At 44.8% G+C, this 15327-nt stretch overlaps 1 protein-coding gene across 7 annotated transcripts in view; it reads right to left on the bottom strand.

Annotated features, from left to right (window-relative positions):
* fbrsl1 (fibrosin-like 1) overlaps window positions 1-15327 on the bottom strand; it is a 235123-nt gene that overhangs the window by 17823 nt on the left and 201973 nt on the right. For all 7 annotated transcript variants that reach the window (XM_028413217.1, XM_028413221.1, XM_028413218.1 and 4 more), the window contains one exon: window positions 14215-14263. In XM_028413217.1, the coding sequence (XP_028269018.1) occupies window positions 14215-14263 (49 nt within the window). The remainder of the gene's footprint in view (window positions 1-14214; window positions 14264-15327) is intronic.

The raw sequence follows: 15327 nt of genomic DNA, 5'->3' as shown, positions 1-15327 counted from the left end.
GCAGGGACTTGGGTAGCAGACGGAAAACAAGCCACTGGGACTTGCTGGTGATGACTGATGTGTCCAGCGGGGAGTTGGGGGTGAGCATAGTGTCGCTACACAGCTGTTACTGTCTTCGATATCCTTCACTTGTGACCCTGTTTGTCCCTGCGGAACATCTGGATAGCTGGCATTGATCTAGTCCTATGTGGCCTTTTTTTTTGCAGCCAGATGGCCTAGCTTGGAATGGCTTGGACCAGTCTGGAAATGCTTGACTTAAGCTGGACAATGATGCGTTGGTCATATCATGAAAGGAAAGCTAGGGAAAGACTGGGATATCCTGCTAAAGCATGGCTTGTTTACACATGCTGAGGCACAATGCAGAAACCAGGAAGAACAACACTGCACACACACACACTACAAATGCTTTGGGTTGTAAAACCAGCCTTTAAAATCATTCACTTTGAACCTTTTAACCACTTTATTTTAACACACACCTGGCTACCTGTAAATGCCCCAAGACCTCATGAATGAGATGAGAGCTCTAGAGAATATTCTCATTTGGCCTGCAGCTAAAACCCTCAACAAACTAATGCTGTGCATGCAAATAAGTGTGTTACATAAATTATCTGCTCACCGCTGACACCAGTGCCAGTATATACAGCCGGGAAAACAGAACCTGTATGCAAAAAGCCTTTTCAGATTAGATACGAGAATATGCAAATTGTCCCCATGACAAGGGGATGTTGGGGACTAAGAGAAGCTTAAGGCCACTGGGTGTTCTCATTTACTAGGCAAACACTGCGGTTCATTCCCTTCATGGCTTTGGCAAAGCATAAACAGTCAGGGCGCTGATAAAATAAGGACATGAACAGACAGATATTTAAATAAAGCAGCATATCTGCTGAAAGACGTTGGAAGATGCAGAAGGTATGTGAGAATGCATGCTGCCTTGATCCGTCTCCTGCTGGTTCTGGTTGACAGAATATTCTGCTGCTCTTGACGGTTGAGCTCACAATGATTTGGTTTTTGTACCTCTCTAGACAAGCAATCTGCACAGAGCCAAGGCTTAGCTCACGAGTGAGTGACTGTGGAAGATGGCTATAACAGATACTGGCAGAAGGCAGGAAACCGCAGTCTTGCCAATCAACACTTCATTGCCGTGAGGTATTCAGTCATAAAAAAAAAGGCGGGGTGATTTCAACAAAATGATTTTGTACGAGAGCAACAGAAGGGCTGAGCAGTGTTGAATCATTGCGCTAATAATAAAATCATAGGAGAAATTTGCTACGGCTTGCTTTCCCTCACACTATTTAATCTGCCTCAAGCATCTCCAAGCTGGTGACGAGGGGAGCCAAGGCGACGTTTTCACAAATCACTCAGAGATGTTAATGGGGGAGTGGACGAGGAGAAAGCAGGCCAAGATAGCTAAAGAGTGGGGACAGCTGGCATGTTTCAATTATTTCTCTCTGTCTCTTTGCTGCAGCTGACAAAGGAGAAGATGGCACCAGAATGGGGATGGGTGTTAAGCTGTAACACGTTTACAGTCAAAGCCCAGGCATAAATTGAGAACCTAATGTTCATTTCAGAGAGCTGGCATCATGCTGGGGGGATGAATCATTTTTTTTTTCTGTGCATATCAGATTCCAATTCAAACTCCAGCCATATGGTGCAGGATACATACGCCAGTCACCTCTCATGGCACATATGCCATTGTTGTGGATGGGCACATATTCAGAGAGAGAGAGAGCGAGAGCGAGAGCGAGAGAGCGAGAGAGAGAGAGAGAGAGAGAGAGAGAGACAGCAGACATGACGCTGACTGTCCAAATCCTTTTATGTCATATATGGTCCAGTGGTGCTCCAAAACCAGTGTTAAACAGTCATTAACCTCTTGCTATAATGTGCTACAGACAAGCTGGATGCCTCCGCACCTCCTCTTCCCTAAGTCTCTGTCAGGCCCCATCCCCCCTGCTAAGCTGTTCCTAACACAGCCCATGTGCTCTGGGACAGGCATCAGTCTCAGCTTCTTACAAACACAGCCGGGTCGTCTGAGGTCAGTGCCACTGGGCTCTCCTAAATAAAAGGTTGGACAACTTGGAACGTTAAGCAGAAAAGCTCAAGTCTAGTGGCTTCTCAGACACAGCCCACCCTGCCAGCCTGGAATTTGACCCCTTTCACTGTCACTGACCCATCGCCAACCCCAGTGACCCTTCTTACCCTGAAGCCACAGTGGACAGGCAGCCAACAAGCATGTAAAGGGAGGGGTGACCTGAACTTTAAAGATTAATTTTATGTTGAAAAGAAGGGGAGCCTTCAGGAGTTATTTGTGCAACGCTGCAAGCCTTATCATTTCATTAATTAGCATGACACGCCTGCCTGATGGACTTGAACGCCGCAGCAGCAGCTGTCTCAATTGATTATAGCAGTGGACGTGGTGCTGCAATTATTGAGGTGACTGGAGACAACGCCTGCCACTTCTAATAAAGGACTTAACTCCTGCTTCCCACATCACAGCACAGTGGTGGGAGGACAGTGGCAGCCTCCCTGTGTCTCCCATACCTTTAAGACCTTTTCAGATTCTCTCCGCAGGCTGCCATGGAGCTCAGTGTGGGCTGTAGTTCTTGAGCAGCGTGTCAGCTTTACTTAAGCTCGCATAACGCCTGAACAGTATCACTTTGGTGCCCCACAGGAAAGCATCCTCTATTAGCCCACCAGCTGGCTCACAATCCGCAGAGAATAGAAGGAAAGGCGATAGGAATGAAAGAGAGAGGGGGAAAGAATGTAAGAGGCACAAAGACAGAGAGCTTTTGCCAGGAAGCTTCAAGTCCAAGCAGAAACGGAGGGAGTGAGCGCTCAGCAATGTAAACAGAGGCACTGCTTTCCAGCCTCATTTCATGTATGAACATGCATGAAGCCCACATGCCTCTAAGTGGATATAATATTATCTTTCAGTGCCGTACTGATTACTTTTCAATGGGATGGGAATGGCTGGGTGAAAATCCTTCAACAAATCTTAAGTGGCATGACAGCAGGCTGAAAGAGCCTGCATGTTTTTCTTTTCCTCCTCTTCCATCTCCATTTTCACTCCCCACTCGGAAAGCAAAGCAACAATTGGAAGCTGACAGCTCTTAACCGTTCACCATACTTCATTCACTGTTTTGACATATGCAGCCGTTGCAGTTTGGTGCCATGAAAAGGGGTAGGACAAACATCTTTGCCTACATATCACATTACCTCAAGTGTTTTGCACATACAATGGTTGGAAGGTAATAGTATCACAAGCTGTGGTTTAGGCTGAGACATTGCTTGAAATCACTCACCTGCTTCATGGATATGCAGCGGTCATTTTGTCAAATAACACCTTCTGACAGCCAAGATGCTGAGGGAGCTAGCTTTGTTAAGTGGGGGTATTCTATAGGGGACAGTGGTTAAAAGCAAGTATCTCCTCATCAACATCTGCCAGAGAGCTAAATCATCAGTCAGCTACCACCATTCTTTTTTTTCTTGTCATGTTTACATGTTGAAGCATCCTGTTATTACAAGCCAGGGCTCCTGCTCTTCACCATGCTGATCAAAGCTTAGGGCTACTTCTCTAATCAGTCAGGAGCCTGTCAATGGACCAACACTTACATTGTGCGTTACTGCATGCCACAGGAATTTCAAACTAAAACACTATGTTGCCAATACATTTGCAACCATAGCACTGAAAACAGCAAACACACACTAACTTTAATATTTAAAAACATTTTCTTCATACCTCTGTGTCTGATTCCCACTCACAGGGAGGATGAGGGCAATAGGATTGTGAGATCTTTGTGCAATATTTGTCTAAAGATAGCACCCCAGTGTGCATTAAATTTCTTGGGGTTAAGTGTCACATATCTGCACGTCCTTGGGGAAACAGAGTGTCCAGTATAGACGGACTGATGTGGGTGAAGTCTAAACTATAGTGTGTAGAGAAGTTAGGCATAGATACAGTCACTTGTTGATATGGCCACAGCCACAGGTAGCATAGGGCCGACAAGTTCTTAACTTTTAGCATAGCTATGCTTCTAATAGGCCTACGCTGTCGGGGGACATGGACCACTGAGCAGGTCCCTGTCCCCCTCAACTGCTCTTACCCCTCCTCTATTCTCATCGCCTGGTCATTCATGTCATTAACTGTGTTTGCTATCATAGTTTTCTCTCTCTCTCATGTTTGTCTCTCTCTCCTTCATCCTCTCTGTCCTGTCTCCCTCTTCTCCTCCTCTAACTGACTGTCAGCAGGAAGGTTCTCCCTTATGAGTCTGGTCCTGTTCAGGGTTTCTCACTGTTAAAAGGGAGTTTTTCTTGCCACTGTTGCTCTTAAGGAGGTTCAGGCTCTGGGTCTCTGTAAAATGCCTTGAGACAATTCTGATTGTGAAATGTGCTATATAAATAAAATTGAATTGAACTGAATTGACTGATGTAATCATTGCCTCTTCTATATGAGGATACTGCTGCTGAGCTGGTCCTGGGGTGCTGCTGGGTAATTAGGCTTTCAGATGGAGACTCAACAGCTGTTCAAGATAAAAAAAAAAAAAACCTGTGTTCATATGAGCTACAAACTTTGCTTTTCTGCTGCTGTATCTTAAAGAGAAGCCTTGCTCTAGTCTGAGTTGCTATCATTAAGGGTGGGGTGGGTCAATAAATCACATGTCAAGGCTGATGACACACTTAGAGGAAGGAGGTAGAGATGTTTGAAATAGCTCCACACAAAGCTTAGTTAGACAAACACACTTCTCAAAAGCACTCCCAACCACCATGTTCTTCACCACCACAGGAAGAGTGACAATTGGAGGGTGTATCAGGTTCGCAAACATTCTCCATCCTTACACACACCCCATTCATCATTCTTGATTAGAGGGAGAGTGTGACTAGGAAGAAAGAGAGAAAGAGAAAGAGAGAGAGAGAGAGAGAGAGAGAGAGAGAGAGAGAGAGAGAGAGAGAGAGAGAGAGAGAGAGAGAGGGTACAAAGTCATGTCAAGTAAACTAATAGAGACAACGTCTGGATCCTGACCTTTGGGGCTGCTGCTAACCTAAAACCCACCCATGTCTGCTCCCATCTGCTAAGCCCAAGCTTCCTACATGCAGACAGCGACGCACACAGACACACAAACAGACAGTCGGAGAATCTCAGTATGGCCTCGTTGAGCTGCAGTGGACAAGGAACATTAACACAGCCCGCACGTTTTCAGGACTGCTATGAGCTGCCACATTTCGCTCTGGTGTTCCAAGTGAGGCAAGTGAAGAATTGATTTGTTTGGAGTGTGAAGTCAGCGTGTCAGTTTGGGGAAATGTGTGAATGTGAGTACGTCTGTAAGGAAAGAGGAGGGAGGTGCATGCTGAAACGGTAGTAAAATTGGACTCTGAATCGAGCCAAATCGCTTGCGAGATGAAACAGACAACACCAGAAAAAAAGGGGAGAAAAAACAAAACAACACAAGGCTCCAGAAAAGTGTTGAGCAAAGACTGCTGGCACAAAAGCAAAAAGACAGAAACAAAACAAAACAAACACACTTTCTTTTTGCTCGACATATTTCAGGCTGCATATGACAAAAACAACACTGAAGGAGTTAGAGGAATCAAAATCAAACCGCCAAGTGTGTCTGACTGTTTCATGAATCCATGTCAAAGCAGAGGCTCCACACCACATCAAACCCTGTAAATTCTCCTGAAAGCCTCCTCTCTCTCCCTTTAGCAGCCAGCGCTTAGATTATTGTGTGCAGCCAAAAGGTAAGTGCTAGGAGTGTCACACTTGAGAGTGTCTTTTAAGCACCATAAAGTATCAAGACCCAGATGGCTCATCCTCCCTAAAAAACATGTCCACTCTACCTCGGCTCCAGTGGCACCTGCTACCAGGATTAGGTCAGTGCTACGCCAACCCAGCACACTAATAGAGTGTGCCACAGCTGATAAGAAGCCCGAGGCACTTCGGCACTTGCCCCGCATGTAGCAGTTGATGAGTCAATACCTGTATCATTAGTGGTAGCTATAGCCATTTATTGATCTTTTCCAAAAACATAGGCAGCTGATTTGGTGCAATCTGTCACAGATAGGATGTAACAGATGAGGTCTTTTGAATGTGAGCGTTAGTGCTTATAAGTTTAAGCCAGATGACAGCTGCCTTTTATTATAATTCTGTACCAATTTATTGCATAGAAAATAAACATTACAGGCACTAAAATTGACTGCTATATAATATATAATAATATAAATAATAATTTATATTAATATAATATTATATAATAATAATATTATATTAATAATAAATAGTTAAATGTATTATTTAAAATAACAAAATAGTAAGTAGTTAAGTAAGCATTGTGATACATAATCAAATATAACGAGCTGGATTCCAACAGGCGAAGGAAATTGATCTCAACAACAGAGTTATTTCAACAAGGCCATGCATCAGTCTGACCCCAGTCAATACTACTGTTGGAGCTCTGTACACATTTCTCTGTGGGTTGAGTGTGACACTGGAACACTCTCTCTTCCTCCTTCCCAAAGCAAACAGCAGTGAAATCCCAGTCCTGCTGCACACCCCTCTACACAGCAGCACTAACCCAACAGCCAGGGAGGCTGGAGCCCATGCTCTGCTGAATAGGGTATTACAGTCAGTCAGAGGCCATTAGGGGCCCCAGCACCAGGGCCCAGTACAGGGAATTCACCAGTAGCCAAAAACAACAGCCAAACAGATGACCGCTTGAATATTGGAGGAGACCACACTGTGCCTGTTCCTTTTTTTTTTTTTTGCCCCTGGAACGGCCAAAATGCAGCCCTTTCTGTCTCAGCGAATTACTGCCTGTCTGTTAACAAACACGGGGCGGTTAATGGCACTCCTGCCCAGTGAAATACATGACCAAACACAGCCCTTTTCTTAGCAGTGCGTGTCGGGTTCCGTCTTTCACCATGTGTTGAGTTCAAGGCTAATATCTCAAACCTCTCCAAACCCTACCCTCTGTCAAACTGAACTGTACTCGTCCAAGCCTGCGGTATTGCTTGTAGACAGAGTGGCTCTGATAAGCCACTGACAGAAACATGGATACTACTGTGCTACTCCTGGAAAGGTAAGGGGGTCAGAAACCCTGAACAAACTTTAGAGGAGGACCACCCAACTGGAAATACTTGGAAAATACTTATATATGGCAAACTCCTGTTTATTTTTGGGATTTTGCTTCCTGGTTTCATCTCCTTTCTGCCCTGAATACTAAAGCACATTCTTCTGATACTTGGATGTCCTTTTCTGTCATGGAATCTGAAGCATTTTACATTCGATCTGTTCCTGGCGATGGCTTTTCCATCTTTATAAGCCTGTGTGAACTGCTTCCCAAAATGTCCAATCCATTACAAGCATGTTTGTAATATCCATCTAGACTGACGACTGTCCCCTTGCCAACGATTGTACATTATCCAAGTGTCGTGTTTGGCCACAATCGCCTACCATCTGGCTTTGTCAATGAGCATTACAGCCTCATCTGCAAACAACATTGGCTCTAAACCTCTCGCCACAGATGAGCTTAAAACGCTCGTAGCGAGGAACTGGGATCTTCAAACAAATGCAGGGCGAGGGAAAAACCCCCTCTTGCTGGCAGGATGACTGGAGCTGGGAATAAAGGATTAAAAGCAAGAAAACCTGCAAGTGATCACAGACGACAAGCTTTACATTTCAGGCCTCGCAGTAGTGATAAGACTGTGGTTGTGTATTCTCTTCTGTAAACAATTAAAATGCCTTTCGCAATGCGTTTGGTTACGTTTTTATTGGAGGATTAAGATGAAACTGAAAATGTGATGAGAGCTGCTGCTGTTTAGAGTTATTCTCTGTAAATTCGTCCCTTCCCCTACAAAAAAAAACAAAACATCAGGGACATGGTTGACTTCAGTCGTAGATCGTATATATACATGGAGAAACCCTCCAACACCACCCATATGTTTTCCTAATGTGTAGTAGCCATAGTAGTGTGTAGTGTGCATTGTTATTCTTTAGCCTTCTTCTTGCACAAAAACGTTGTCTAAGCTGAACTGAGGAGACGACACTGAAAAGCTTTTCTGTGTATTGTGCCTCTGTGACTTTACCCCCCACTGTGGAGCCGTGTTCTGAACAGTAAGATGGGAAGCATAGCTTGGAGGTGACACACACTAAAAAGTTCCAGCTAGAATCCCGGGCATCTCCCTGACAACTAAACATCACCTTTGTGCCTTTTAGTGATTTTGTAATTGTTCCCTCTCCACAGCAGAAGCTGAATCCATATCCAGTCGATGAACACACAATAGGGCCTAATCATAACGCCTTCAATCTGACTCCCATTTTCTGTCACAATAGCTGATCACCACCCATAGGCTCACTGACACAGATGACAGGGACTGATAGGACCGACTGACAGGTGTCAAATGTTCTCCCATGTCATGACTAACGCAGACGAGAGAGAGAAATACACGGACTGTCTGACAGAGTTTCTGTTTCAAGACTGAAACTCAACCAGCAGTGACCAAATGTTCTCAAGGTGTCCAAGTTAATATTTCATGCACACTGGGCACTTTGCACAGTCCAGACACATTTCTAATGGACATAACGGTGCTCTTAGGGGCCACAGAGTGCACACAGGGTTAGCATGACAGACCAGCAATGACTTTACAAGCCAGATAATTGCTGTGCATAGAAGATCAGGACAGGAGTCCTCAAAAACAGGCAGCTTGTAAAAGCGAGTTCAGTTTGACATCTCCTCCTGAATCATACAAAACCAAACAATAGCTTCCAGTCAGCCTTTCAAGGTGCTAGACCACAGAGGAGTTGGGGGTAATGTGGCACGGTCCCTTTGACTGCCTGCCACTCCACATAAATAGTACATGATGGTGTAATCGTAATTTAAAAAGCTATAAATATTGAAGAAGAATTAAAATAATTTATGGAAGACTGCGGTGCGACAGGAGTGTGTGCAGTGTACGTGTGTGTGAGCGTTTTGTCTGCTTTCGCTCCTCTCTTGCAGCGTATGTTGAACGATGGGCAGCGGCGGTGCAAACTGGGAATTCTGTAATTGCTTTTTCTGTCCCTGAAGCAGGCCTTCCTGCTTTAAATCAAAAAAGGCAATCTCTGTCAGTAATGGCTCAATTAATAATTAAACACGTGTCTTATCTCCACTGAGCTCCCCCTATTTATTTTCATCTTTCCGACAAGGATGGCTGCACAAACAGCATTAGCACCATCAATAAAGGGAGCATTAATATCAGCCCTTTTCTCCAAAAACAAATCACTCAGCTCATAAGCTGTCCTTTGGCTTTGAACAGTAATAACCCAAAGATTAATAAAGAAACAAGTCATGTTTTGGTTTTCTCAATTCCTCCCAACTATTTTGTCTCCCTGAAGCAAGAGTGTGCCTTCTGCATTCTCCTTGGAGCTTGTACCTTTTTAATATTTTAAACAAATCAGGGAGCACATGAGCGGCTGTTCAAGCTTATTAACAAGTGAGGGCGTGTTAGAAGCAGGGGGAATGGTCTCTTTTATGCACCAAAACTGCCACTTTTCAGTGTTTTTTTTTCCTTTTAGCTCTCACCAAACTTGGGCTTTAAGATACTGTAAGTGCTATGTCAGTAGGGGAGCTCTGGATTCTGATAAAGAAAGCATTTCCTGCCTGGAATTTATCACACAAGTCTTACTATGTACTCGAGTTGAGCTTCACCAGGCTTAGATTCCACTGCACTGAGGACTGTTTTCAATTCCAGCGCTTGCTAATCTGGCTGTCTAAAGCCCTTGCATCGCCTATGTTTTTCCAACGTCACGTCGGCCCACCAGTTATGTAGCTTGCCTGTTAGCCAGCCAGCTAGCCACACTTTCCTTTTGCTTTCACTCCATCCTGATTCAACGGCAGCGAAAAGCTGATTAGTTGGTCAGAGGGTCAACCTCCATTCATTATTTAATGGGTGAGAGGCTGCAAACAGTCAGGCTGGCCACAGAGGTTAGTGATACATTACACTGACCTGGCCAGAGGAGAGCTGCTTGGCCGAATACAAACATGCTCTCTCATCTACTTCACTATGCTTGAGCTGCCCTCAATCCCCCTGCCCCTGACCTTGCTGCTCTCTCTCCAATCACCATCCTTCCTCGATTCCCTGGCATTCAGAATCCAGCAGGTGATACGCAGTCTCATTTTTATGTAAGCTTCCCACTGCAGGCCTGTAGCTCTGGCTGGCCCAGGTAACAGGAGAGGCGGAGGTGGAGGAGACCATTTTATTGACATGCAGCAAACAGCAGCAGCGGACAAAGGCCACTCAGCACCTATTGAGAGAGCAGGCCTGCAGACAGGGTGGTTGATTAGCGATTCGACACAGGGACCCTGGACTGTGTAGCACATAATGAGAGCTTAGGGAGCAAGCCATGAGCCGATGGGGGTGGGGGGTGGGGAGGTACAGTGGAGGAGGGCTGAGGATAGAAGAAGGGAGAGGTGGGGTTCTACCATAAGGAATTGATTTGCACAATAACAGATGGATATATGAGTAAAAAAAGGCTGCATAAAAAAGCAAGGGTATAGGCAGATCCTAAATCCTTAAGCTACAGCGCTGGTAATGTGTTTATATATAAACAGTTAGAGGATAAGCCCTAAATCCACTGCCAGGCTAAATGGTTTATGTATTTTTTGTTTGTTTACTTCTGTGTCAATTAAGCAAATTGGCCCGACATCCCTGACGAGCAAGAGGTCTAATGTGAGTCAGTTTTAAATTTGTGTCCAAAAGCTTCCATCTCCCTTAACACCACGGTAACCTCATCTTCACCTTTCATCTGGCCTCAGAGAGATGTTAGTCAGATGTGCATGATGGCACTTGTGTGTGCTTTGCCCCCCCCTCTTCGTCTGCACGCTCTCTTCTTCCTTTGTTCCACTGGTCTAATCCAGTATGTGTGGGCCGGTAAGTTTAATGGAAACAATTTATTAAGTCCGGCTTAAAATGCCATCTGCAGCTAAGCCTCCCAAAGCCGCTAAGCTCCTGGTTTCGCCCCGGAGCTTGCTGTGTTCACGCTTACTGTAATGCTCTGTTTAAAATGAGCACAACGGGTCAAAATTAATCAGGATTACAAGGGCACAAATCCACTTCAGAAATGGGTTTTCTCCCAATCTTTCCCCCTGCTATCCCAAGATGCCCTGGGTTTCTCTGGTGGACGACACACCACGTGGGCTTACCATCACACCGTGACAGGTAGGATGCAGCTAAGACAACAGAGAGTACAAAGGGCCATTAAAAGATGGTGGCTCGGCTGCACCTATTCCTCAAAAACCCACAGATGTTACATTCAACATAGTCAGGGCAGATTCCTAAGGGTTCTTCTCAGGTATTTCTAGCTGCCGACAGCTAGGTGATAACTCCTTACCACTTCCATAGGCCCGGCATTGTGAAATGTCAAGAAGGCCTACAAGAGGAGTGTTTATCAGTGCTCTGTGGAGGTGCCCTGTACATGCTCTGCAGCTACATTTAGCTTCTCATTCGCCTTCAAGCAAGTGACAACAGTAAACTCTGACCTGCGATTCAGTAAGAGTAGCTGTGAGTGGAGCAAAGTCTTCATAGTGCTTTTACTTAAACATGCCATCCTCCAGGAAATCAATAATTTGCGGGAGGTTTAAGACAGGAAATAAACAAAAACCAATAACTGTTAGATAATGCATGCCCTCTGCTGTATCTTCCTACATCATAACCACCAACACAGACAGACGTTCGACAGATCTAGCTCTTGGGTAACAACAGTCAAAGAGAGAATTGCAGTGTGTGCTGTGCTATTACAGATATTAGTTTGTGCTATTATCAGTGCTGCTGGCTTGCATCTATAACAGGTTGTCAACAGACTAGCTATGCAGAGATGATGAAAAGTAAATATGAGAGAAAGAAGGCAAGGGTGTCTGGGTTTTGCCCAAAACCCTGTTCTGTGTGCATAATTACAGTGCTCTGCCGTCGCTGATTACAATGTTGGTCTTTCCTCTCCTCTATTAACCCTGAACCATTTCATTAACATGACAGACTGTGGGCTTGTGTGCAATTTGGACTCAACCTCAACTGTTTGTACCCGTAACTGCACACCAAAATAAAGTTCAAAAAAGTACCCGATGTTGGAGAGCAAGGAAGATGTAAAAGTAAAAGAAACACTCATTATCTGGTGAATTGTACAAGCCAAACATCATCACAGCATTATATATTTATGTGTGTGCCATAATGTGTGTATGTGTGCATGTGCGCACATCTGTCTGAGACTCTCGCAGCCAACAGCTCGACAGGCCTGGTGATCAGAGGAAAGCGGGCTTTTCATCAGTCCCACAGGACCGTGAGCGAGACCGGTAATGGGACACATACGCTGCATTCTAAACCAGAGGAAAACAGCCTGTGGGCTGCTCTGTATTACAAACACATTATACACACATACACACAGACACAGAAAAACCAGTCTAAGCCAAAAACAAACACTGTCCTAGAATCCATTACTGCTCCAAACAACAACATTGGAATGGGAGATGAGAGCCGGCTGGCAGCTCTGCAATTGTAGCGTGATAACTTCTTCTTCATCGTCACCAAATCACTTCATCAAACTGCTGATTTCTTTGCTGCCTCACCCTTTCTAACCCCTAATTCTAATCTGGTGCCCCTCTTCTGCATCATCCAAACAGGATCCGGTTGATCTGTGTGATAATCAGGAGAGACTCTGATTGGATTGTCTGGATGTAATTCCAGGGGCCTAATCCCCATCTCTGTGTGCACATTAGCAAGATACACAGATGCCTTTCTTTAGCTGCTGAAAGGGAAAGGGTGCAAAATGTGTATAAAAGACAATGGCTGTGCATGTGGATGTTGTTTTCTATGGTAGCGTCTGCTTACATGTGGCCATGTTGTGTACAAATATGCAGGAAAAATAAGTCAGCTGACAGCAACAGAAGTTCAGCAGCAGAATGGAGAATAGACGGAGTCAGGCGCGGTCTAGTTGTTTTCTAAACCATGCAAGTCTGGAAGTCATTGTCATTGCGAATGCTGGTTTCACGAGGCTGACACTGGTCACAGGTCATCTACATCACACAGCCAGCAGGCCTGGATTCTCTCCTCTGTGTCAGACATGCTTTTCCACTCAGCAGTCAAAGCTACTGTGCTAAACCAAGCAACGCCTTTTGACGTTGTTCAAAGGGAATATAGCTTTCAGACTGGATACTCTTGTTCAGGCTAAAATAAATCGAGTTATTGGCTATGCTGTCTGCTACACTTTCTAAGACTTTAAATCCGAACATTTTCAACAAATGATGAAGAAATAAAAAGTAAGCAGAATAGAATAGAATATCTCTGTGACACATTACGCTAACACAGGGTCAAATTTTTAACAGCCCAGTTGAGGCAGGCTGTTCGATTCGTTAAGTCTGCAGACCCTCCAAAGCTCTCTTCATATGCCCTTAGTTTATACTGCTCTGCAGATCCACACCTCCTTCTCCTTCAGCTTGTCTTAATGGGCCTCCTTCTTGGCTGCTGCCCTGGGGGGACATGGTCTGCATGCTGCTATCTGTCACTAGCAGGCTGATCGTGCCTTTGCTCTGCTCCCCACCTCCCTGTACCCACAGCAAGACACCTTTCTCCCTGCTCTGACCTGACAAGCATCATTGCATGAATTGTAAATGTACAGCTGACGGTCTGTGCCCGCACGGTGTGACGTGCCAAGTCCTGTATGCCCATATTATATACATCCCTGAATGCAAATGTGCAAGTTCACGTGAAATCAAGCATGATCATACCCTACAAAAGCAAAGGCCTTATCATCCACATATGTGCATATGTGGATGCACACACACAGTTAGAGTTGTCTGGGGGGCTGACAAAGCTCTTTCTCCCTCTTTCCTTTGGCATCTATTATGGTGCAGGCCTGCTGTCAGAGAGCTTGTATTGCCTGAGGGGAAGTTCCCATTTGTGGGAGCATGTGGCAGGGAGGCTCTAAATCCCCTCTAATGAACCAATATGTAGGAGGGCTAAGCCTTTGGCGGGGTCGTCCAAGAAACGCCACTCTGCATCCAGGCAAAAATGTATGCATATGTAGTCACCAGACCTTGTTTATGTCGGCTGACATTTAAATCTGAATGGGAGCTGCAGGATTAGAGCAGGGGGAGAACTGGACTCATTTGCAAAACCCAGTTGTTGTTATGTGTATGAATGATGCAGAGGAGGAAAGGCAGAATGGGTGGAAGAGAAAACAGAGCAGGTGCTTACCTTTGGGTGTGGTGGGGGAAAAGAGCTTCTCTGATCCTACATCAGACACCTGCAAAAACAAGAAGGCAGACCTTTAGCGGATTTGTCCGATTAGCTGAAACAGCAACAATCCTACTTCAAACAATCCCACTAACATAATTTAAGGTAATTCATTGAAACCAAAGCAAGCACAGATATTTTGTCTGCCCAGGAAAGGGCTTTTATTCCGCCACAAATGTGTTCACAAGTGCTCGGAGGTAAAGTTCAGCTCCCACACACACACACAGCATTATACAGTCAATCAACAGTCTCCAATCAGCCAACAAGAAGAGCTCCCTCCGTACCAGATGGTCCCTGTCTGGCTTTTTCCTGATGAGGTAACATTAGGTGGCACTGTTGTGCCACCTGAAAACCCTTAAAAGAAATGCCGTCAAAGACAGAGGAAGACAGGAAGACGGCTGTGCAGCATCAGAGCACAAAGGCTGCAGCATACACGCTGCTGCTGAAAAATCACATTTTGTTCTGCATTGCTTTTTAAAGGAATCACACATCTCATGAAGAGATTATGATTCTATTCTGCCATGTCTTTATTTTACTAATTCAATATCACAGACTATATCAGCCAGTATGAGAAGTACAAGGATGATCTGTCACTTAATAAGGTAGATGATGCTTCCAGTGAGCAGTGGAAAGCTGACAGATTGGGTTAAATGGTGGCAGGGTCAAACATATGAAGGAGAAGAAATCCCACTATTCAGAGATAGTAGAGACGTCTAGACTAAACACTGCATGGTATTTTCCTCTCTGATGTAGATGCATGTGTATATTCTGGCAAGCACCAGCTTCATCAAAACAAACCATACATTTTTACAAAAACCCACATTAACTGACAGACAGGAAATATTTAAACACCATGACCGAAATGTAGCAAATCTACACAAAGCCAGGCATTGTTCAACACACTGCAGCAAAAAGTCTGCGTGCTTAGAAGATAATGTTAACAATAAAAAATCTTCCTCGGCTAGCAATGTCAGCCCATACAGGGGCTTTGTTTAAATCCATCATTTCCCGTTGCTTTAGCAACTCTCATCTGAGATCAGCAGACTTGTAAAAAGCCGCGAGAGCTGAACATAT

Source organism: Parambassis ranga, chromosome 9 (assembly GCF_900634625.1).
Source record: "Parambassis ranga chromosome 9, fParRan2.1, whole genome shotgun sequence".
NCBI lineage: Eukaryota > Metazoa > Chordata > Actinopteri > Ambassidae > Parambassis > Parambassis ranga.
The sequence above is the reverse complement of the archived record's forward strand: the minus strand, read 5'-3'. Positions and strand labels throughout refer to the sequence as shown.